General features: G+C 38.2%; 3 protein-coding genes and 1 non-coding gene across 4 annotated transcripts in view; 1 reads left to right on the top strand and 3 right to left on the bottom strand.

Annotated features, from left to right (window-relative positions):
* LOC145732389 (gustatory receptor for sugar taste 64e-like) overlaps nucleotides 1-694 on the bottom strand; it is a 13,126-nt gene extending 12,432 nt beyond the window's left edge. Inside the window, exons 1-2 of the mRNA XM_081984609.1 lie at nucleotides 252-694; nucleotides 60-183 (exon numbers count right to left, since the gene is read on the bottom strand). The gene's annotated coding sequence lies outside the window, so the exon portion shown is untranslated. The remainder of the gene's footprint in view (nucleotides 1-59; nucleotides 184-251) is intronic.
* LOC145732376 (uncharacterized) overlaps nucleotides 1-23,825 on the top strand; it is a 27,109-nt gene extending 3,284 nt beyond the window's left edge. Inside the window, 30 exon segments of the mRNA XM_081984580.1 lie at nucleotides 1,610-1,846; nucleotides 3,735-3,868; nucleotides 3,920-4,171; nucleotides 4,219-4,359; nucleotides 4,415-4,641; nucleotides 5,742-5,865; nucleotides 9,050-9,322; nucleotides 9,640-10,171; nucleotides 12,650-13,563; nucleotides 14,533-14,988; nucleotides 16,949-17,053; nucleotides 17,056-17,472; nucleotides 17,475-17,534; nucleotides 17,537-17,628; nucleotides 17,630-17,827; nucleotides 17,830-17,897; nucleotides 17,899-18,125; nucleotides 18,128-18,264; nucleotides 18,266-18,455; nucleotides 18,458-18,891; nucleotides 18,893-19,400; nucleotides 19,403-19,500; nucleotides 19,503-19,551; nucleotides 21,712-21,914; nucleotides 22,067-22,261; nucleotides 22,312-22,566; nucleotides 22,626-22,696; nucleotides 22,698-22,811; nucleotides 22,939-23,147; nucleotides 23,203-23,825. Of these exon segments, the coding sequence (XP_081840706.1) occupies nucleotides 1,610-1,846; nucleotides 3,735-3,868; nucleotides 3,920-4,171; nucleotides 4,219-4,359; nucleotides 4,415-4,641; nucleotides 5,742-5,865; nucleotides 9,050-9,322; nucleotides 9,640-10,171; nucleotides 12,650-13,563; nucleotides 14,533-14,988; nucleotides 16,949-17,053; nucleotides 17,056-17,472; nucleotides 17,475-17,534; nucleotides 17,537-17,628; nucleotides 17,630-17,827; nucleotides 17,830-17,897; nucleotides 17,899-18,125; nucleotides 18,128-18,264; nucleotides 18,266-18,455; nucleotides 18,458-18,891; nucleotides 18,893-19,400; nucleotides 19,403-19,500; nucleotides 19,503-19,551; nucleotides 21,712-21,914; nucleotides 22,067-22,261; nucleotides 22,312-22,566; nucleotides 22,626-22,696; nucleotides 22,698-22,811; nucleotides 22,939-23,147; nucleotides 23,203-23,345 (7,063 nt within the window). The 3' untranslated portion in view covers nucleotides 23,346-23,825.
* LOC145732395 (uncharacterized) lies at nucleotides 1,947-2,908 on the bottom strand. Its single transcript, XM_081984616.1, has 3 exons — nucleotides 2,714-2,908; nucleotides 2,436-2,660; nucleotides 1,947-2,382 (listed from the first exon to the last, which is right to left on the bottom strand). The coding sequence occupies exons 1-3, from the start codon at nucleotides 2,873-2,875 to the stop codon at nucleotides 2,035-2,037; spliced, it is 735 nt and encodes a 244-aa protein (XP_081840742.1). The 5' UTR covers nucleotides 2,876-2,908; the 3' UTR covers nucleotides 1,947-2,034.
* Nucleotides 7,643-7,714, bottom strand: TRNAD-GUC (transfer RNA aspartic acid (anticodon GUC)). Its single transcript has one exon. It is a non-coding gene; the product is annotated as a tRNA-Asp (tRNA).

Raw genomic sequence — 23,825 nt, 5'->3', positions numbered from 1 at the left:
CTTTCGAAACTAGTTCCAGTGTGTTGTTCTGTCGACTATATAAAATTACGTGGGATTACCTGTATCCTATGTAGTGGTTTTATTTTCGGTGCACCACAAATACAATGTTTTCATCAAGGATTTAAATTACCACTTTTTCTGTGCTAATTATAGTGTAGGACACTCCTCAATCAAATTTGCAATCTTCAAACACACCATATGAAACATAAGTGAGATTATTTTCAAGATCAATCAACCTACAATATACGTACAATTATTTATATGCCATTGTACAGGCCGCATTTATGTCCATTTCATCGACCCATGCGTTTTAATTGTTTATGGTATTGCTAAGGTCATACCGTCCGGCCTACGGACTTCTACGTTTGGATAGGTCGCTTACATAAACTGACTCAACCAGTTAGTCGGTCACAAACAGTCACTAGTCACCTCACAGTACAAAATTATTGTTATTTCTTGTCACAATTAAACAGAATTACTGAAACTTGTTTTAAAGTTTTAAATAAGAAATAAACATTTTTTAACGTTTACATAAAACCTAACCTAACCAGAGATTCTCGTCCTCCTTTGTTTACCTTAGCAGATTATTTTGACAGAATGCAAAAAATAAAAGAAGAGTTTTTCGATCTCCATCTTTCTTGTTCTTAATTAAAGTCTGATTGTACATTGTTTAATGTAAAAAGTAAACTAAAATTGTTTTGTTGTATATTCCTAGTTCCTACAAAAATCTGTAGTTCAGTTATTTAGAAAAAGCAAAAAGCTTCACCCAGAGCTACACCAAGCTACACCACAGTCCTCCATTACTGTCAATTGTGATAATTTTTTGACAGGATTGACATTAATAGACGTTTATAATTTGTTATAACCTAATTTTTTGTTTAAAAGTATCAACAGTTTAGTTTTCCAATTTTTCGGATGCAAATACAACATAAAACTTAATTTTCAGTCAGGTTTGTTCTACAGCATGCTATTGTTAATGCTTAAACTTAGTTTAAATCACTATTGTACAATCGAGCCTTTGACTAGTCTGGGTTTTGGCCATGGTATTTTATGCATCATAGGATGATTAATTTCTACTGGAAATATCCATAAATATTTATACTTTACACACTCAGGTTTGGGTTTTCAATGGTTTTTAATCGAGTATTTAGCCGCGTTACGATCACAAACCTTGAAAACGAAATTAAGAAAACGCCTTCCAGCTATTTTATGAATGCATTATGCAAAATTAGTTTTTTACACCTTTGCTTTTTATGTAATACTGATGTTTGTAAAAGACACGTTTCCAGGTTTGTATCGATTTTTAGGGATTTATGAACAATTTAACGGGAAATAATTTAAAGATAATTTACATGAGATTATTGGAATCACCGGATGAATTGTTCCGTTCTGATTCTGATTAATGTTGTGAAAGGCATTGACAATGACCTTCAATGGAAACGAGTGTTCTAGCTTAGAACCTTCATTTTGATGTAGGTTTGGTTTGTTTACCATCCACCTTTTTGATATTTTAAAATTAGCATTTTATTAATTAAACGCTAGGGTAGCTTAATTAAAATTAGCCAAAAAGCAAGACACCTTCAAAGATAAACCATTCTCTTTGTTGCAGGCATTTAAAGGCGGAACTTCAAAGTCTGCGGCGCAAAGGGGCCCTAAGGGTTAGTCTGGATTCCGCAGATTTGGGCCCCGATCCGGACCGAACTTGCGGTCGTTGCCGCGCTGAATTAGGACGAGTCATAAATCGCGGTGCTAATTGTCGTACCTGCCGGTTAAGGGTGTGCAAGGGATGCAGGGAGTACAACTTTAGGGCCACCGATTGGGTCTGTGTCGTCTGTTACAAACGAATGTAAGTTTCGTATTGGTCTTCCATAAAATTGCATACTTTGCAGCTTTTACAACAAAACTTTTTCAATATCATGTCCCACCAAAATTACCACACCAAAAACGAGTGTTCAAATATTGTATTGTAAAATGTAACTAGTATACAGGTGTCAGATATTATAAGTCAAATGAAAACTTAACAATAAGCTCAACTTAAGCAGAACCAAAGTTGATGTTGTACTCGTCGGCCAAACAGGTGAAAGTACTCTTATGGTCATCGTAAGCATAACTGTAGGCGTCAGGACAGGCACTTTTAAAGATGGCAGGATAGTCGGTGGGCCAATCGGAGCTTACGCAAGTCTCGGGGGTGCTATGGTCACCGGCACAGCAATATTCGTCGGTTTTGAAGGCGTTACAAGCCGAATTACATGCAATCACGGTAGTTCCTTCATCGTTGTACACTTGCAACTCGGAGGGGCATACGCTGTTGATTTGAGTGGCGCATTGGACTTTTTTGCAACTGTATTCACCACCATCACCTGCACCGTTCACTGGCTCCACCTAGTGATCGTAACCGTTGAATTGACCGTTAATGAGGTTCTCAGTTTACTTACTGAAGCCATGCTGTTGTAACCATCAACCAATGACACATCGTAATAGTCAATGTTGCCATATCCTCTGAGAGTAAACTCGATCAAAGTAGCTGGAGGAGTACCACCGGCGCCAGCGCACTCCACTTTGTTACCGCAGTCGCCAGTTAAACAGTGATTGGTGTCTTCGTAGCACCAGGTTCTGGACCAGAAACGACCAGCCCAATCGTCAGCAGCTTCGACGGTTCTCTGTTCATTTATTTAATTTGAAAAGGCTTGTTCGTGGGGATTTCAAGACTTACCGATTCTCCTTGAGCCAATTTGAAACCGCCATTTTCCAAATTGTCCTTGCCGGAATTGCCTTGAATTCCAATCCAAATCGCGCCTCCGTCCTTGTTGTTGATGTTGAATTTGACTGCTTCGCAGTAGGCCAAAATGGCCGCCAAAACGATGACGAATTTCATAATGTTTTGTTCTGTAACGACAACTGCAATTTGACGCAGTAAAGTGTACAGCCGTTCCTTTTATATTATTTTACTGTTTGTTGTATTCATTTTTAGTTGAAGTGTTTTATTGTTTAAAAAGTACTTGAACTTTCGTATTTAGTTTCTTAGATTGTTATCATTTTAAGTCAAGATTATATTATTTTTTTCATCAACCACCAAGGAATACTTAATCTAAGATTTGATTTGAATAAAAAGTACGTGACAACTGTCAATTTGTCCTCTTTAGAAAGCAATACAGTTTCAGGATTAATCTGATTGAGGCAATAACAGTTTTTTATTTTTGCTTCAGTTACAAGAGTCTATTGATAATGTATTTATTTTGCATTAAGTGCTTCCTGTCTGTCTCTCTCTCTTAACTCGACTTTACTTTGGAATTTTCCCTATTGTTTAATATTTTTTTAGCACCTTATTAATCAATCTAATGGCGTCATTTTTTTTATCGGTTTGACTGTTTTGCGTACAGCTCGTGGAAAAACTATTCGATAGCCCATCTAAAAATAACGCATTTTCCTAAAAAAGGCTTTCTCCAAAGTTCAGTTGAAAAAAAAAAAACGATTTTTTTGTTATAACTGTTAGACCGTTGGAGCAATTTCTGATCAACTTGGAACAAGCACTTATGAAATTAAATACTCATTATGTGATATGTTAATGACGTTTGTCAAAATTGTCCAGTGGTGTAGATACTATTTGGCCTATTTTCTATGCAAACCCAAAATAAAGACTGATATTGTCTGGGCGGAAACCGCGCTATAAATGTAGCTATAACAAAAAGGAAATAAATAATTCTATCATATGATTTGTATTAATTTTGCTTTAGGGAAATCCAAGCAGCTTCAGGTGAATGGATGAACGAATTTGTTCGGAAACCGAACAAACGACGAGATGCTCGGGTTTACGTCCCCGCCGCGGACATCATCAAACGAACAATCAGAAGATCCTGGACAATACACAGTATGTTTATTAAAATTATATTAACGAAAAAAAACAAAATCAATTATCCAGGTCCAACCCCAAGATGGCCGGCAGTAAGAAACTCCATCGAAGCTAGACCGTACAACAGCTTACCCAGAGGACAGGATATTAACAGCTATCCCTCGCTGATTGTTCACCAGGTTAATGCTAAAAACGGCAAAACTACTCCGGAACCACCTACACCAGCTTCTGAGGATGTTTGTACTGACCACTTGAACTGTGATTCCGACACTGTGAATTTCCATTCAAATCCCATTTGCGATGCTGTTGGAAACGATTCAGGTAAGTTAACACAATAATTGTTCCCCATTGTATTTAAATTTAATTAGGTCGAGCAATAGAAACATCACCGTGTCCCAGGAAAGCTTTAAGAACCAACCCGTTAATGTCTGTTTCGCTGTACGAAAGTAAAGGAAACTCAAGGAGGAAAACGGAACCAATCTTAAAACCGGAAAATTGTCAAACTAGCGGTAATAATTTTATAAAAAAAATTGTGACAGTTTGGAGACTGAGTACTATTTCCAGGTGAAACGGACACCGGAACTGCTGAGGAATCATTGAAAAGCAAAGAAAAAATCACGCCAGAACGTCACGTGAGCTTTGACAGCACCAATCATAGTAAAGCCGACGATCTTGCCTACTTCCGCAGCAGGTCTTTGACCAGCAACAGCAAAGCCCATCAAGAATTGAAAACCATGTCTAGCAAGCCTTTGTCCGAAGAGAGCCCAGAAGGAAAATGTAGCACTATTGAGGTTAGAGTTGATTATTTCCTTCCTATCAATTTTGACCAATCGCTATCAAGAATTAGTTAACAACTGTCCACTTAGCTGTCAGCAGTTTTTCCGGAAAAAAATTCGAAAAAATTGCACACTCCTCACAGCAACATAAAGAATAGCGTTACCCTTTCTAGCTTGAAAGTTATTGTTCTTATTGTTTTAATTAAAATAAAATGTTTATTTAACTCAGGAAATAATCTTACCAAATATCCCCCGTGCATCTAATTTTTCCTGTGGAAAAATTGGAATACTCGTTTCTAAGTAATTTGTTTTAACAAATAGCATGAGCGATGGTGGTTATAAAAATCATCCGAGTAGAAGACGAGACTGACTGTACTGTGTGTACCAAATTTTGTAGTGTTTTTTGAGGTTATTGGATTGGAAATTTAATGAGGATTCCAAAAATGTGCTTAAAACAGTCATTTTCTCACTCCAAGTGGGTTTGACAAGCAATTTGGTCTTTTCAAACTGTGTTTCTGGTAATTCAAACTTTGACACCTCTTTTCTCTCTGACTATACCAAATTTTATAGTGTTTTTTGAGGTTATTGGATTGGAAATTTAATGAGGATTCCAAAAATGTGCTTAGAACACTAATTTTTTCACTCCAAGTGGGTTTGACAAGCAATTTTGTTCCTGACTGTCTGCTCAAAAGCAAAAATCAAGGTTTAGAAAAATGTTCTTACAGTTTTCGAAACAAAACATGTTTCTCAGATTTATGATAGTTTTTTGTCAAGGGTCACGTGACTGCCTAACTTCCAAAAACTACGTGACATCTGTCACTAATGTCAAAACTGTCAAAAATTGCCTAGAATTTGCAAGAACACAGTTTTTGAAACAAGACGTTTTTCTGTTATTTATGATAGTTTTTTTTGACAAAGGTCACGTGACTGCCTAACTAAATTACACTCTCAAAACTACGTGACATCTGTCACTAATGTCAAAACAGTCAAAGTTTGTTAAAACAAATTACTTAGAAACTCGTTTTTTCCGAATTTTTCCGGAAAAATTAAATGCACTAGGGATATTACCCCCGAAAAAATTTTAGTTTTATATCTAACCTAGTGTAAAACTATAGGGACAGTCTTTGAGTCAAAATCCAGTTGTCGAGCTGTGTGATATCGAGCCGCTCAGTGGCACCGTGTTCAGAAAAATGACGGTGAGAAGACGAAGACAACAAAATTTGAGGAAAACCGATGGCGGTAAGTGGTCCTTTTTTATCTCACGAGCAAGCGCTTTCACCTCATTGTCTTGACTATATTTATAGACTGTTTTGTTAAACAATGACAAACTAAATACAATGGTTTCTATTATAATGTGTTAACACCTACTCGGAGGGTGTTCGACATGATGCATTCTTTAGGATGTCAAGGGGGCCTTATCGCCCTTTGAGTTTTGGCATAAATGCCTTTTGTTAACTGAGAACAATTACATAAATGTCAGGTGGTACACAACATTTCAGTTTTATATTACAAGTTGGCCGATTTGTTGCTATTATTTGACATTTAAACAACTTTTACATGTTTTCCTGAATGAATTGTAGTATCAATAATAATCTTTATTAATTAATACAGATTAATTAATAAAGCTCGACAAGGCATGTCTGAGTATTTAATATTTTAGCCGCGTACTGATTTAAAATTAGTGATTAAGGGAGATAACAGACGTTTCTTAAAATTATGACCTTAATTGGATAAATGAGACTAAAATGTGCAAACAACAAAATAATAACGTTTTAATTTATTTAAAACAGTTTTTTATTGTGGATTATGGGTCTACAATGCAACCACAAAAAATTTGACAACGTTGCATTAAATGGGACTTTATCCTGCGATTTTATTAATGGCTATCAATTGTCCTGTCACTTTTACGTGGTCACGTGGTGTGATCGCAACGCCAGTTGAACTAAAATGACAGCTGGAATACCCGAATCCGTTTTCAAAACTGATCACCAGAGGGAGTATCTCTTATCTTGAAACGCCAATAGCGGGTGGACAAACTTAAAGCACATTCTGACATCTTCGTTTTGTCATTTGTCGACTTTGTTAGGTGAGAGAATCTAAAATTGCAGTGTTGCCAAACTGAAAAGAAGCATCATTTTATAAAGAACTCACTATAATAATAATTAAGGACGCTTTTTAGCGCATGCACTAACCTTTAACGTGTGTATGATTAATACGATTACTTAATTGAATTTGACGCGTAATCAGGCACTAATAATAACGAACAATGACTTTACCTTTTTGTTGGGCAACGGATCGAACACGTTTCGACCATATTTAACGCCCGTTTACCCGCAAGTGCGGTGGGCGGTTTTGGTTAAACTTTGCTAAAAAGGGCACCGTTGCCGCAACTTCGATTAAAACAAGAAGTTGTCGATTGCATTGCACTCGTTCAAAGTGGTTTTGTCTCGTTTACGTGCAAGTGGCAACGTTTTACCACCCAAAAAGTTATTAAACAATTCAATTACATCCATGTTAGCTCTATAATAACTGTTCTCTGTGGTCATTAGATTATTAACGGGCTGGTTTAAGTTAGTTTCGTGGTGTCGTCATAGAGGTTAGTGGTAGTGGGGTTGGTGGTGGTCGAATAACACGGGGATGCTGTGTTGTATGGGGAGTGGAAGGCTGGATTTGGTTAGGGGTGAGTAGTTAATGTAGATTAAACTATATTTTCTACGCATGCTATGTACAGTGTGTTTACAGTTTTTTGCATTATTAGACCATGTTCTAACATTTCATATTAACATACTCAAACTTAAGAAAAAAAAACACATTTAGTTTACATTTCTTCATATTCTCCCTGTTTTCGCATTTGCATACTTTTGCACGCTTCTTTTCATTTCTACATACCCTTACTTAAATATACACATCTAATGTATTTACGTTTTTTTTATTTTCTTACACTTATACTCAACTAGAAAAAAATATATAATAATGTGTCAAAGCGGGTATACCGCGGGTAAAATAAAAAAAAGTTCTCTCCGGCCGGGAATCGAACCCGGGTCTCCCGCGTGACAGGCGGGGATACTTACCACTATACTACCGAAGACTTGAGAGTAGTTTGATATTTCATGTAAGTAAGCGGCAGAAAATGTTTTATATTGTCAAATATTAAATAATTTGAAAAGTAACTGTCAATAACTGAAAAAAGTGCTATTATACGAAGCGAAATGAGTTAATGCACTAATTAAATGAGATACAGCACAACTGAAAACGCAAAACCATGCGTGACTGTTGTTCAACAAGTTTCAAATGTCAAAAACCACCCTTTTATTATTTTCTTAAGCGCGGGAGGTAAAGTGCATTTTTTCGCACTAAGCTAATTTTTCAAAAATGTAATGAATGCGAAAAAGTACCGTATTCAAGTGTGGGAATTTCAAAATTATACGATTACACCGCCTACTATACTAGAAAGCCTAGAAGGTGCTTGTCAAAAATTCCAATATGGCGGTGACAGTTTGCGTTTGTTTGTATTGTGGAAATTGAGTTTTTTGAGGATTAGATGAGTTTTTACGATTTAAAATCAAAATTTGAGGTTATTTTTGTTTGCTGCCGTTCATAAGTTTTTCAAGCCACATTGTAACAGCAATTCAGGAAAAAGCCTCTTTTCCTTAGGAAAAACCTAATATTAGAAATAATATGACACTGTCACTTCATATTTATAAAACCTGTGTTAAATTCCTAACCAAAATCAACGTGAACAAACGGAGAAATGACAGGTGGAATGCCCGAAACTATTTTCATAACTGATCACCAGAGGGAGTATATCTCTTATCTTGAAACGCCAATATAGGAATCCCATGATAAGAAGTGAGAACCAATGCAAACGAATGCTCTAGACAGTCTAGACAAAGCTTTAAATAAACTTGACAAGTGGCATGTGTTAAAGTGTGCCAAAACAGGTGTGACGTCATTTGACAGTTGGTCAAAAGATTTAAACAAACTTCCTGAAGAAATGGTCACAGGAAAAAATGTAGTATATGTAATAGTTATTACTTTTTAAAATTGAATATCCCAGTAACATAAAGAGCTAGAAAGGACAGTTTTGGCTCATTTTGTATGACTTTTGATTTGAATGCACTTTTAATTATCACTTAACACTTCAGTTCCGCGTCGGAATAGCCTCACTTTCTGCAATTATCAGGTGTTATATCTTTTGGTTCTTCCAAAAGTTCACTTTGAGTACTCATTATTAGTTATTCATCTTCTATAAATACAATGCCATTCTTTACATACAGCATACATATTACTACATGATTAATAATTAAAGAGGAATAAAAATACTTCACTCAAACGCACTGTATATACTCTTTGTAGTCATCTTTAAGTTATAAAAATCATCTAAATGATACTAGTAGAGGATTGTACAGTAGTTTTATTTTAGGTTGGAGGCGTACAGGTCACGAAAACGATTTGATTGATATTTTATTACCCGACGGCGAAGATTATCGTCTGGTGTTCGTTAATTCGGACAGTTCGTCCAAAGAAGAGGACGTGGACGACAACGACAGTTCGTCAGCGTCCAGTTTTCCTTTGGACGAGTGCGACTGGGACTATTTCGAGCCTGGAGCAGCTCTACCGCAACAAGTTTTGGGTTGGACGTCCCCATTTGGCTCGCCTAGAGTGTGCCGAAAGCGTTTTATCGACTCTCCTCTCAGTAAGTATCTAAAATTAGACAAACACATTTTGGAAAGTGAATTTGCCTTTTTTGATGCTTACTTATCAATGGCGATGCGCATTAATAACTGTGTCTGTTCGATGGCCGTAAAAAAGAGAAAATCTGTAATTTTTTTGTAATTATTTTCCATATATAACAAGGCCAATGTACTGCCAGTACATCCGGTGGTATTTCTCACGTTTTTCTAGGAGAGTTTTTAAAGTCAAGAGTTTTGTACCAGCGTGTTAGAAAACAATACGAAAAAGTCCTTCTCAGACTTATCCTTTGTGAATCAATCATTTTTTTTGATGTTTCAGGTTCGCCACTGTTACAGCGTCGTCCACGCATCAGAGAATCCTCCGACGAAGACAACACATCAATGACCCCATCCTCCTCCGACCCACAACAAAACGGCGCTTCTCCCCCGCCCCTCGTCGACGCGATGCAATGCGTTCATCAACCGACTACCACCGGTACCACTGGCCAGTCCACCGACCATACTTTGCGCTCGTACACTTGTAAATCGTGCGGCGGATGCGACCCCACACCAACCGCCCAGTATATACCAGTGCCGGTACCGATTCCGGTACCGTTTCCCGTTCCCTGGGGTGGCCAAACGCCGTTCCCATCTCTATTGCCCGTTTACAAATCGTTCAGTCCAAATGCAACACCCGGTGATTTTTGGCAGTACTTTGCCCAGTTGCAAGGGTTTCCGTGGTCGCTGTTTGACAAGTCAATGATTGACGCCAAAGTGAGCGATGATTGTCAGAATGGGGCCGGACAGGTGCCTCAAGAGGAACTCCAGATGGTCGACGACGAACCTAAAGGCCATTTGGAATGTGAAAATAGGTGAGTTTCACTTTTATATTACGAAAATAGTTCCAAAACAAATTAACACTCTTTGACTTACTTTTTGACATGTTCGGGTTGCACGGAATCGCTCCGGCAAAACAAAATAATGTGCATTTAAAGTTTTTTGAAAGTGCACCAAAACGAACCGATATGCCTTCGGCCTGCCAACCCACTTTATTCAGCTCGATTTTACGGTTTGTTATTTCATCGGGACGGCAAAAACACGATCACTTTTTTCTCTCTTGCTCTCGGTTTCTTGTGATCAATGTGATGCCGGAAATTCAAATATCAAGGAACCGAAAAAGTGGTTTAAGTGGGTCGATTTCTCTGTCACGCCAACGCTCTTTTTTTGCTCAATGTGAGGGTGAATTAGTCATTTATAGTGAACATTTTACATTGTTAGTGTAAAGTCTTCAAAACATTTTATTAAAAGCTTTGTTATGTACTAAAGCAACCTTTTTGTGTCTTTCTACAAAGAATAGACCCAAGTTAAGTTAGGAGAGTAATAAACTGACCATTGCAGGTACTAGAAATGAAGTGAAAATTAAAACTATAAACTGCGTTTAAATTTTAGGGTTTGGGCCATTGTTGGCAGAAAGTAATAAGAAAAAGACATTTTTTATGTTAATTTCACAATATTTTAACGAGTATTTCGATTCAAATGCGATACTACGTGTGAGACTAGATAATGTGTGTGTGTTTCGGTAGTCAGTTTTGAAAATGCCACCTTAATACACCTTACACCTATCAAGGGGTCCAGTGTAACATTCTGAAGGAACTAGAGTTTGTGGAACAGAAAAGAAAATGCCTTTTCTAATAGAAAACACTGTCACAATGAAACAGCCCATATATTTACTTACTCCCAAGAAGAGTTTTTACAAGAACACTAAAAAACCAAGTTTATTCAAGCCAGTGGTTCTCGAAGAAACATGGATATAGAGTAAAGGTGTATTTAGCAGAAGCTGACAAGGTGATTTGATTTGTCTAATCTGGAGTTTGCTTATCATGCTTTGAAAGGGTCCCATTATCAACTGCTCTAAAAGACTCTAAACAAAAGGTGTTTGAAGCTATGGTTATAATGGTGTTGTCAAAATCCATATGCAGAGTGTTGAAAAAACAAGTTTCAGGTAATATTAGAAAGATACAAGTTACTTAATACATAAATTTGATCAAATGCCATTATTTTTCAGAATTAGCCCTTATAAATTTTGCCGTATCTTCTCTGACTATAAGGCTATAAACAGATGGTGCTACTGTTAATTACTTTTCCATCAGATAGTAGGTTAAATTACTATTTTAATTGTATTATTTGCACATTATGAAATATACAAATGAAATCTGTAAAAAGTACACTCAAGTTTCTTTTTTATCTAAGAAGTCTAGTTTTCTTCATAAACAATCATAAAATTAGATAATTTCTTTAACTGAGGTACCTACCTGCTCTTACAATAAATTGAACTGAAATTGAAAAAACATGTCGAATAAATAACACAACAAAACCAAATTGATATGTATTTAATGCTGGGTAAATTTACAAAAGGAAATAAATCAGCAATCTATATCACAAAACCAAGAAGTAAGTTCTTAAAACACCAACAATTCTGTTATTAAGTTAAAACACTGCTTTGGGATTTAATAGTCCCCAGGATACACACATTGCCTTTCCTTTCTTGCAAATTTTATGGAATAATTCTTGAAACGTTGGTATTGGGCTGTTAATAACTCGTTTGAATGCACCTATCTGTGATGTTCTTTCCAGATAATTTAAATTGAATGTGATTGTTGTTAACAAGCCAAAGTTTGATTGGAACTTTCCGCCTTTGTTTACCACCAAATGTTGCAAGTTTTCCAGTTTGGTGAAGAAAAATCTTAAATTCTACGAAGGTCTCGCAATAACAACACTAATTAATAAACTTAAACAACCCTAAATTAAGTTTTTATTTCTTCTGTTTGGTGTTTTTCAACTTTTTAAAATTCCTAACCTCAAAATGTTTAGCCGACTGTCAGTTGGGACTATGCTCTATGTTGCCACATCTTCCACGAGCAGAAGGGAACCTGGTGTATTGTTGGTTGCAGTAATAAACGGACCGATGAATTATACAGATTTCGATATTGCATGCAAAACATGTGAGATTCTTAAACTGTTTTTTTTTTCAAAACAATATAGTTTTCTCATTTTCATTTATAATTGCTTAATGAAAGATACATATTGTGAGATTTAAAGGAGGAATTTGTCAATACGGCAAACAGGTGATTAAAAAGATGGATAGCCTAGCTTGTAATAAACGACGTGCGTAAATTTCAATATGGCGGAGCACTTGATGACGTAACGTAAAAAAAATGAACCATAGTTCATTTTGACAGTTTTCACACCGTTTCTACTAAACTAAGCTAACTAACAAAAACTGTATTTGTGGTGAATTTTCAAACTGTAAATTGTTACTTTGGTACAACTTTCATTTTTTGTATTTTTAGAGGTTCTTCCGCTTCGGAATCAAGTTCATCAGATTCCAGCGACGAATCCACCAAATCATCAAATCGTCGCGTTTACAACGTGTCAGGTTCCCCAAACGACCGCGACGATGACGCTTTACCAAGCAGCACGATCAGCACCGACAACGAAGACGACCTGGACCGGAAATCTTCGGCGGATGAAAAAGAACGCGAAAACGACGGCGAGGAGTCTTCTTCAGGCTCGGCGGACACGGACAGCAACGACACCGGCACAGTGGCCGACCAGAAACCCAAACGGTTCTCCAGAGTGTTTGTGGTGAATCACAAAGGCTCCAGCAGCGACACCAGTGGCTCCACCAGCTCTAGCGGCGCTAGTGATAGTTCGGATAACGATACGGATACGGAACGCGATTGCGCTGTAGTGCTTGTGAATGTGAAGCCTTTGAACCCTGACGATGCTCCTAGAAAAGAAACGCTCGAGGATGATTGTGGTGCTGCAGGTGCCAGTCTGTTGGGTTTCAGGTATGTGGAAGAGGGCGGAGGGGAAGCGTGTTCGAGTGTTTCGCGACCGAGCAAAACAAGAAGCAGAAGGTTTGGTGGTAAATCCAAGAAAAAATCGAAAGTGAGTGGAAGAAATGAGGTTCCTAGTGTTGTAGCGTTAACCAAAGAAGACATTAAGGGGTTTATTGAGTCCGAGGTGCGGTTCGCTTCGGATGAGTTGGGCCAAGTGCAAGTTCACTCATCGAAAGCTGAGCGAGTCTGTGATAAGGCGCGGTATGATGAAGTGCCCGGTGGTTTTATGGACTCATCAAACGGTACTTTGCCTGAGAAAGGGGGAATAAAGACAAAAGAATGTGTTGTTGCAGAATTAGACGAGAAAATTGCTTTGAACTGTGCAAGTTCGGCGGAAGTTGCCGTTGCAATGACTGAACCAGGTAATAAGAACCACTTTTTCTTTACAAATACAACTTTACTATTAACAATGCCAAGAAGCTAAGCAGTTCAAATGCAGGGTCTTGTAAACATTAAGCATCCACGAGTTTGGTCACCAAATTTTTTTTGCATGTAGATTATCGGCCTCTATAGTCCAGAGAAAAAAATTGCGGAAAAATCACAATTTTCTTCGAAAAACGCTGTTACATTGTTCCACAATGAGTTGTACGATTAGCAATGCAGTACAATTAGTTACAATTTATAAAAACAAGCTTTGCCCACCTATACTAATCGGATATTTAGGCTACCAAACATATTTTTATGATTAAAAACAATAAAAATTAGTTGAGGTATTAAATATTAATAACGAAAAAAAAACCGTCTGGCAACGCCGCATAATTCACAGAGGATAACTGATACTTGACAGTATGTACGTCAACTTCAGATGTCATTCAATTATGAGGTTAAAACATAGTTGGCGCCTTTTTCCTTTGTTTACTTTACAATATTGGTGGATTTTGCACTTAGGTTAGTCTAGGTCAGTTATTAATGCTTTTTTTTTCCTAAATTTGCAATAAACAAATATTGGCACTAATACGAATCGGCCACTACAGTTAGCACTAGGTTGCCAAGAATTATTTTGGTTTTTAATAGCTATATTAGTTATAGGTTTTCTTGACAGGAAAAGTGTGGTTCTTCCACCAAATTATCGTACATTTTACGGATTTTTATCTCAATTTTCTGTAGAAAATTGTGAATTTACCGCAAATTTTTATTTTTGTCTATACTATAGAAACCGTAATCTAACTGTATAAAAAAAAATTTAAAATTCGTGGATGCTTAATCTTTACAAGACCCCAAATGCAATTTTATTCTGTATTACGTTTTTATATTAGTAATGTCTTTTATAACTTGATCAATGATTGGCACTAAAAATAATTTTTAGATGACATAACAATCAATATTTTCAGATTGGGCGGGAACTTCAAAAAGGGACGAAGAAATCAATAAATACAAATCGGATTACGTGTACTCGTCGAGTCCGGGCCTGTCAGACGTGAGCGCAGAGTCGCTGAGCTCCAGCGACGTGGAAAAAGAGAGCTTACGGTCCCGTAGCGGCGAAACAAAGACGGAACGTGCGCTAAACAAGTCGCGAGGCTCGAGTGCGACAAAGACGGAAAGTGAACGGATCGCGTGCGACGATGCTACAGGTGTTTCGCAGTCAGTAATCGACGAACAACGTCAGGTAGACGGTCGAAATGGTGCGAACGCAAAATACACGAGTTTAGTGATGATCACCAATGATGTAAGCTACCAGCAGGTGAACGTGGTGACGACGGACACCACCAAAGTGGTGCCGGGTGAGGTGGTGGTGGTCAGTCACACCAATCGTCAGGATGAAACGTCAAAGGAACAAAAAAATTACGGTGAGTTTTTTGTGATCACCAACCACCATCTTAAGTACGCGATGCGTAAGCCTTTGCAACTTCAGTGGCCTTGGTTCTATATAGGCGCTTTCTTCGTTTTTGCGTGACGTAACGTCCACTAGTTACTTGGTGTTTTTATGGGAGAAATTGTCGAAAAGGTTTTGCAACAAGAAACAATAGCACTACGAATAGTATGGCAAAATATTTGCTATACCCAATAAGTTAGAGACAATCATTAAAAGCAACTAATGATTGATTGGTTCCATTACTAAAACTTAACTATCACTCTCACACTCATTGACTACTATTGTTATTTAAATAATCATTTTTAATGTCAATGACGTTAAACGTGTATTACTACTAAAAGCGTAGGAGGGAGGACACTTCAAATAGGTATTGTTTTCACATTTCTAGGTATTTTGATATAAACTTAAATGCACATACTAAAAATCACTGTTTCAATTCCTACACTTATCAGATAAGAACCATTCAGGGAGCTTTATAGCAGATAAGAAAAATCGTACCTTTTTTAGTGTTCAGAACATGATATCTCTCCTCTGTAACAGTAATCAATTTAAACTAGGGCGCCAAAAATGTCAGTTACTCTACACTGCCAAAAAGTGAAATTAAATTCCGTATTTGACCTTATCTTATACTCTAGATAAACTGCAAAAACCATATAGAGAAAGTTGCCTACAAAAAACCGTTCTACATTCCTGCTTGATTATTACAGTGGATCTTAAGTTTTTTAATAGCAACAAAATTGGAATCAAATTCACTGACCCAACTACCTACCACAAATGGGTACAATAACACTTGACCTTCTACTGTTATGACTAATCCAATTGGTTAACTTGAAAATATTTTGCACTTTGTGTTTCGTTATTTCAACAATTTAACAGAGGAAATATAGGGATTAAAACGATCAAACACACGCGACCATGCGTTTCTTCTGTATATAAACAACTGAAACCAGCTCTTTTGCACCAAACATCTAATTACCTACTGTTGCATAAACATTAGAGTTAATTAGTAAACTAGTTAGCCGTCGAAATGGAATAATTATTGAATTTCTTCAGAAAATCCTCGGATATGACGTTTGCATAATTTTTTAACTTTCTATTCAGTTTGGTAAATTTTTCACTGTAGTTTCAATCATCATTGAATATTATTCATTTCCCCTGGTAGGAACCTTGAGAATTAACTACTGAATAGAATATAGCACGTCACAATGTCGATAGTAAAGTAGCCTATTATTAGAAAAAAAAGAAATAGCTGAAAATATGATTTTTTCAAAAAAAAAGTATGTGAATGCTTGGAAGGACCAAGGAATGAATTCAAGACTTAAAAGCGAATCTGACTTTCATTACAATAGGCAATTGTTTCTGATTTTGTGAAAACTCTAAAACAAAGACGGAACGAAATGGAACAAAAAGACTTAATTAACTGCTTCACTGTTTATGGGAAACACCAAACGCTAGGAAATACGTAAACGTGGTAGAAATTTTTCTTCACTCCAGTTTTCCCAATAAACACTGAGCACACTAAATATCTAACCTATACATCTTCTAATTTAAGCAACAAAATTGCTTTGCCAATCATCACAGTGGTAAATCCAAAACCGACTATAGGAAAACCGTGTAACGGACAGAGAAACGTAGATAATTGCATGCGCGGGACAAAGACAGAAAACGAAAAAAATATCAAGTAGGCCATATTTTCAGTGCGCTGTAGCCAACGCCAAATTAATTTTGTCGACGGTATTGGTGATACTTGGCGCTTGGCAACAGCGCGCTGAAAATATGGCCTACTTGATATTTTTTTCGTTTTCTGTCTTAGTCGCGCGCATGCAATAATGGACGTTTCTCTGTCCGTTACACGGTTTTCCTATTACCACACCTGTATAACTGGAAGTAACATACATTCGTTGAAAGTATTTTCAAACTAACATCTGTTTCAGATAACTCCAGCTATCCAAACCTCGAAACTAACGTGACGGTCATAACGTCCGCCGAAACGTTGAGCGCCTTTGAAGAAGGCTTAGCCGACGATGATTCCTGGGTGGAAATCTCAGTTACGATGATGACGACAACGATGATGAGGTGGTCACCAACTCGATTTCGGAGGAAAACTCGTCGTCCGGAGACGAGGTTACCCTCACGTGTTCCGCCGTGGCGGACCAAGAGGATGAGCTGCGCGGATACCACCGTACGGCAATCGACTTTACCTTGCATACCATAGTGGAGGAGAGCTGCGAGGAAAGCGAAATCGAACAGGCGCCTAGAAAACCGAAAAAGGAGCGTCCTCAAAGCGCCACCGACTTGGAAAAATACTTTTTTTACGGTTTGGGCGATGGCACGGTGCCGAATCGTGATGATGCATTTTCAGAGACGAGCAGTATCTACTCTGAAGGTATGGAATCTCTGGGTGGTCCTGAAGAGAGTCAAATGAATGAAAATTTAGAAGAGTTGGCTTCGTCCAGATTGGAAAATACTTTTTGAGCGGGTTTATGGGGTTTACTTCTGAGCGGAGGGATTCAGATGGTAGTGTGGAAGTGACAGCGAGGGCAAACCTAGCCCGGAGCAACGTAGAAAGAGATTGGTGCGGGCTAGGGGGACCGGTCGCTCTCACTCTAGCTCCTCTGGATAACCTTCTAGGAAATCCCGATTTGACATTAACGGAACAACAAGCAGACATTCAGAATGACTCTGAAGATTCTTCGAGCTCAAACTCGGACACGTACGACGATTTGGGTGGATTTGATAAAGTTGATCCTCAGTTTGACACGGTCAAAAGGAAAAAAACCAAAAAGCACAAGGCAAGTTTGGAAGACGTCAAGGAACCAACCAGGAGGAACTGGACAGTCAAGAGGAGGATGACAGAAATAGAACTCCTCAACCAGAAAAGTTGTAATTTAACCTCAAACAACCAACAGCAGAGTCGTGATAGTGGATTTGTGGGTAGTTGCGACGATTTACTCAAAGACCAGAAAACGTTGGATTCAGTTCTGGAAAATCCTACAGGCGATGATGGTGAAGAGAAAGGGAGAAGTGTAGGGCGGATGTTGGACTCAGTACCACCAAATACAAACCTCACAAGAAAGGATAGTTTTAACAATTGGAGTTCGGATGAAGAAACCATTTAATGATGAGTAAAATGCGACAGTTTTTCAAAACAATGGTGGCCTCAAAACCTACAACCCCCAATTTAAGCAACCCGACGCCTAAAATCAGAAACAGGTCTAAACCTCCTCAGTTAGTCTACTTTGAAAATGAAACTAACCAGATTAATGAAAACAGTACCGGGAATTCGAGAAGATCAAGTTCGAGAAATAGTGGAGTATCTAAGTAGTGAAGACACTTGGAGTGACTCGTACGATTCAAGCGATTACACTAGTAGTGATTTAGAAGGGGCTTGCACCAAATCCGCTTTACAGCAACAAATTTCAGACAGTTGTAAGCAAATCATCACAAATTTGATCACAAACAAGACGAAGAAGGGGATGCTGGTGATGGTGGTATCAATCTAGATGACTCCCAAAGTTTAAACAGGGAAACTGCTTTCGTTTACCAGAAACTAGTGGCAAGTTTCGAAAAAATAGCCACAGAAAACCAACCAGAAGATGTAGTCTCAGGACCCAATTCACCACCTTTAATAGCTAAAGTGATGCATCATATAGGTAGTAGGCTGGTAGCTCTGATGCACGAAGTGTCTAGTGGAGAAAGTCACGCGTCCAACAGTCCAAAAGGACGCAACTACCATCGTAGATTGCAACAGAAACTCAGCAACGCTTCTACTACCACCACAGATGAGGATAGCAGCACCTCGGACACTAACCTCCCTGATACATTTGTTCTTCAGAATCTCCCTAGAAGTAAGTCGCACGATTTATTAACGGCGAGGTCAGAAAAACCTTCATCAGAGTACCACGGAAATGTCAGAAGAACGCGAAGCTAGTGATTGTGAAAGGTTTTCGTGGAGGGGCAGTTTTGAGTCAGCGTTACTAGCCTCAGACTCGCGTAACCGACTCTCGTTAATTTCTACAGAAGGTTCGGCTTCTGCGTTGGCAATCGCTGCCAAAAGACGTTCCGCCGGTGATTTACTGTTCAGTCACAAGTCTCTAAGTCGAGAACAACTCGATAGAGTGCGCAGCTGTGGTAGCATCGGGGGTGGCACTTCGGAAGATCGACTTTGGGTGGCCACCGCGACCAAACCGAATCGACGACGGTCCAGCGTTCCCGACGCCACCTCGTGCGGTTCTGGAGCCGACGGTGAGGACGAGGACGAGGACATGGAGAACAGGGCAACGTTGCCGCGTAGCACTCAAACGGGACCGCAAGCCACCAATTCGTTGCCCAGATTGCCTACAACGCCGTTGGCGGCCATGCAAAAGGCGCAAAGTCACCACTTTTTATCCCAAATAACGTGAAAAGTGCGCGGTACCGACCACCTGGATTTCAGAAACACGCACCCGCCCAACCGAAACGGGCGGTTAGCGCGCCTGGTTACAGCCCAGCCACCAAAGGCGCGGTAGGCGCTCGTTTCAATCGAATTTGTCCAGTGGTGAGTTGTTTGTTATTTTTGGTGAATGGTGGAGGAAATACTTACAGTGGGGGTTGGTATTGTTTTTACTACATGATTTTTTTTGACATTTGATGTTGACTCTGTTCCTAGTTGTGATTATCCATTATTCTTTAGTTTTCGTATTAGTATATGGAAATGATCATCCGGTATTTTTAAACCCATTTGCACTTGGCTATGATGTCATCGTGTAATCCTGTCATAATTGGGAAAATCCAGGATATGAAGACGATTAAATGCGCAAAAAACTGCTATTTTGATGACTTTTACCATCTATTTACAGCGTTGCTAGCTTTCCAGTAACCTGAAGTGTCGCGTCCTAAAACCATATTCATGCTCTAAGGTTTAATTTTGACGGTGAGGATAACTGCCAAGCTGTCACCTTTAAATGTCAAAATCCAAAGTGAGGCACCCTGGTCACTTGACTAATTTTCGATTGTCTGTTTAAGTTGTCAAATCAAAGACCCGAATATGCAACGTTGTCAAACTGACATTTTACTATGTATTGCCAAATTGACTTACTGTTCTTTTTCCAGTTTTTTGGACGTTGTAAATCAGAAAACGTCAGATTCCTTATGTTTATTGGTAGTTACATCCATCATTACGTCCAGCAAAATGCTACAGGGTGATCAAAAATTGGCAGAAACAAACACTCCTATTTTTTATAATTTTTCCTGTTCCTGTTTAAAATTAAGGCAATTTTGTGTAAATTACTTTATTGAAAAATTAATATTCTAAAATAATCACAAATTAACGATGTTTTATCCCACAAACGTCTAACATGCCGTTTCGTGAGTTTTAATGGTAAAGTAGGCTGGGGGATAGTATCATTTTAACGCTTCATCAAGTATGCTGGGCAAATTTGACGTCCCGATGACGTAATTTGACAGTTGGGCATGCATTGTTTAGTTCAATTACGTCATTGTGACGTCACGTTTGCAAAACATGCACCGCCTACTTTGGTAATATTTATTTATTTTATTTTTTTTTACTATTAGTTTTCTTATGTATATGAAAATTGATCATCGGTATTTTAAACCCATTAAAAGGGAAATGTGAAACGGATTTACTTTCACGTATATACCGACAAAAACATAAAACTCCTACTTTAATACGAGGGGTGAGTTTATTGTACGGATTCCGTTTGATGTTTTAGAGTTTCCTATAAACAGGATATCTTATCAATTAAGTATACACCATTAATTTAATAAGTAAATAAAGAAAATCATTTAAATCACATTTTTTTAATTGAACTACTATGGAATTAGGTATTAGAAAATTTGCATTCCGCACTTCTATTGTACTCGTATTATTAGGGCAGACCAGGCAAGGTACAGTTAGTTAAAAGCCGTAAGTTCTCACGCACGCACCGCAAAAATGGCTTCTTTACGGTTATTACGCAAAAACATGGCAAACTCGACCTTAATTACATAATTGCAACCCACATTAATTAAGATTCGTTAAAAATTTTATTGGAAGTACCCAAATCAACCTTAAAAATTCCCTGCACTTTGTGACGCCACCATATCTTGTCTGCAAAGCGATCGGTACAAATCGCCCACGTCACAACACGAAACGAGAAAGTTGAAGGTTAAAGGTTGCTTTAACAGAGAAAACAATGGCAAACGTTTCGAAACGTCTGGCCCGCCCACATCGACATCTCTGTATCGATTTCTATCGATCACGTTTCCATTTCGCAGACATAACAGAAAAAATCTCCTCTCTTTATCAATTTTCCAAAGTTTTGAAGGTCACGTGACTGTTTTTGACAATGTCAACAGGGGTTTACAGCGTTGCAAGCTGAAAAATTGAATTAAATCTGAAACTTGTATACTAAGGGTGTTCAATAATTGTTATGGTCGTAGTTGGCTGTGGTTGGCAAATCGGCGTATTGACAGCTGTCATATAATAATTGTTTGCAACGCTATCTAAGGCGTACGCTTTTTGTGACAATTGCCATCCATAGGCGACCTGATAAACTAGAACACGACACTTACAAAAAAATATAACCCGTTCCACCAGCTTTCTCTAATTACCGTCTAGTTGGCGTGTGCTTGGGTAATTCAACACTTTATTTACCCAGAATGCAAAGTTTTTCCCTTGATTTTGAATTTTGTGTGTGTGACTGTAAATTTTTTCTAGATGAGGTCAGTTTGTCCGAGGCCCATTCCTCGCCGATGCTCACGTCGAGGACGGGCAGTAAAAGTGCCACGCCCAGTCCAGTGGCGCCGGCATCCAGAAGGAAAACCGCCTCAGTTTCCAGTCAAGAATGGCCCACCACTGAGGACGATATTGATAGATTGGTTGGTTTACACCATACTAGGAGCAGCTTGTCAAGTCTTGGTGTAAGTGGAATTTTTATGTCCTTACTGAAAATGTCCACTTTAATTGGGAAAATTAACCGATAATAACACAATTTCAGTGATTCAAAAGTGCTTGTCTGAACTGTGGTTGTCTTATCATTATTATGTGATTTTTATTAGTTTTTGTTTCTTAGTTACGGTCCGATTCAATGGCAAGCGTATACTCTGGAGCTGATGATGGTCGTTACGGTTCTATAACTGTAAAAGGACAAGTGGAATTTGGTCTTCAGTACAACTACAAAGCTGGAGCACTGGAAATTCAGATCAAGCAATGTAAAGACTTGGCCGCCGTTGATGCTAAGCGGAACAGATCCGACCCCTACGTCAAGGTAAAACATGATCATACAAAATCTTGTGGTTTTAGCATCAAATGATTTAGGTGTATCTGCTTCCTGACAAGTCAAAATCAGGAAAACGGAAAACCAAAGTGAAAAAACACACCCTGAACCCCGTGTTCGACGAATGCCTCAAGTTTCACATGTCCCTTAACGAGCTGGAGCTCAGAACTCTTTGGTTGTCAGTTTGGCACTCGGATATGTTCGGTAGAAACGATTTCCTAGGCGAGGTCACAATGGCTTTAGAAAATAAAGTGTTCGATGATCCCCTGCCTAAATGGTATAATCTTCAGGAAAGGGTGAGTATAAGCCGATCCGTGGTTTTGCACTTGTAATACGGAAATTCCCCGTGATTCAGACTGAACTCTTCGACGACACTCTAACGTACAAAGGAGACATCATAGTGTGCTTGAAGTTTATTCCTCCAGATATCGGTGCATAAAAAAGGCAAGAAATCAAGGGGAGCCTTACATATTTTGGTTAAAGAGGCTAAGGGATTGGCTGCTGTAAAAGCCAATGGAACTTCAGACCCATTCTGCAAAAGGTAACTATTATATCCTTGTTGTGTAACATCTGTACTCAACTCTATGAGTTGACTGTCACCCAGACAACTATCATTTCTAGCATCCTTATTCATAAGTACCATTTCACTGAAATTTCAACACTTTCAGTTATTTACTGCCCGATAAAGGCCGTAACGCCAAACAAAAAACTCCGGTAGTAAAAAAATCCGTAAACCCCGTATGGAATTATACTTTCGTCTATGACGACGTCACATTACAAGAACTGGCGGATCGTAGCTTAGAATTGACAGTTTGGGATCACGACCGGCTGGCGAGTAATGAATTTTTAGGAATGGTCAGATTCTCTCTAGGAACAGGTACTACCATAGTATATTTCCAAGATTTTACCGGGTTGACAACGATTGTTTACAGGAAAACATCAAGGAAAATCGGTAGAATGGATGGACTCGACCGGTAAAGAACTAAACTTGTGGAAGAGTATGCTAGAGAAACCAAATTTTTGGGTGGAGGGCTGTTTGCCTCTCAGGTCTTCCGCAGGCACTAAAGTCACCTAACAAGACTTTTAATACATAATGTATAAAAAAAATGTAAACGAATCTATTGATACAACACTTCGGTTCGGTTTATTTTACAAATAAACTGACATGATATGAGAATTGTGATACGTTCAGTTTTTAATGTAGCTTTTATACTCTCTCTGCAATAATATGATTTATAGATTACACTCTTTAATATTTTAGCTAAAGGTTTTTAAATCTTGCTCCTTTCTCGCACATGTACGGTCATTAAAGGAGAGTCCCAAGACTGAATGTCTTGAAGTTTTAATGTTGTTTTGTAGTAACTGTAAATACTTTTGGAGAGTTTACAGATATTTTAAAGTAAAGTAGTTTCCAATTTACTTTTTATTGTTAAGAAGATTTTAAGGTAGTATTACAATCATTAAAGTGTGTAATAAATTGTCTAACAAAAGCAATGTCTATACATATTATATTTTCATAAAAAAAACTGTAAAGTATTAAATGAATTTTATCGTA

This window comes from Ips typographus, linkage group LG8, assembly GCF_016097725.1.
Source record: "Ips typographus isolate SLU linkage group LG8, UJ_Ityp_2.0, whole genome shotgun sequence".
Lineage (NCBI taxonomy): Eukaryota > Metazoa > Arthropoda > Insecta > Coleoptera > Curculionidae > Ips > Ips typographus.
The sequence above is the reverse complement of the archived record's forward strand: the minus strand, read 5'-3'. Positions and strand labels throughout refer to the sequence as shown.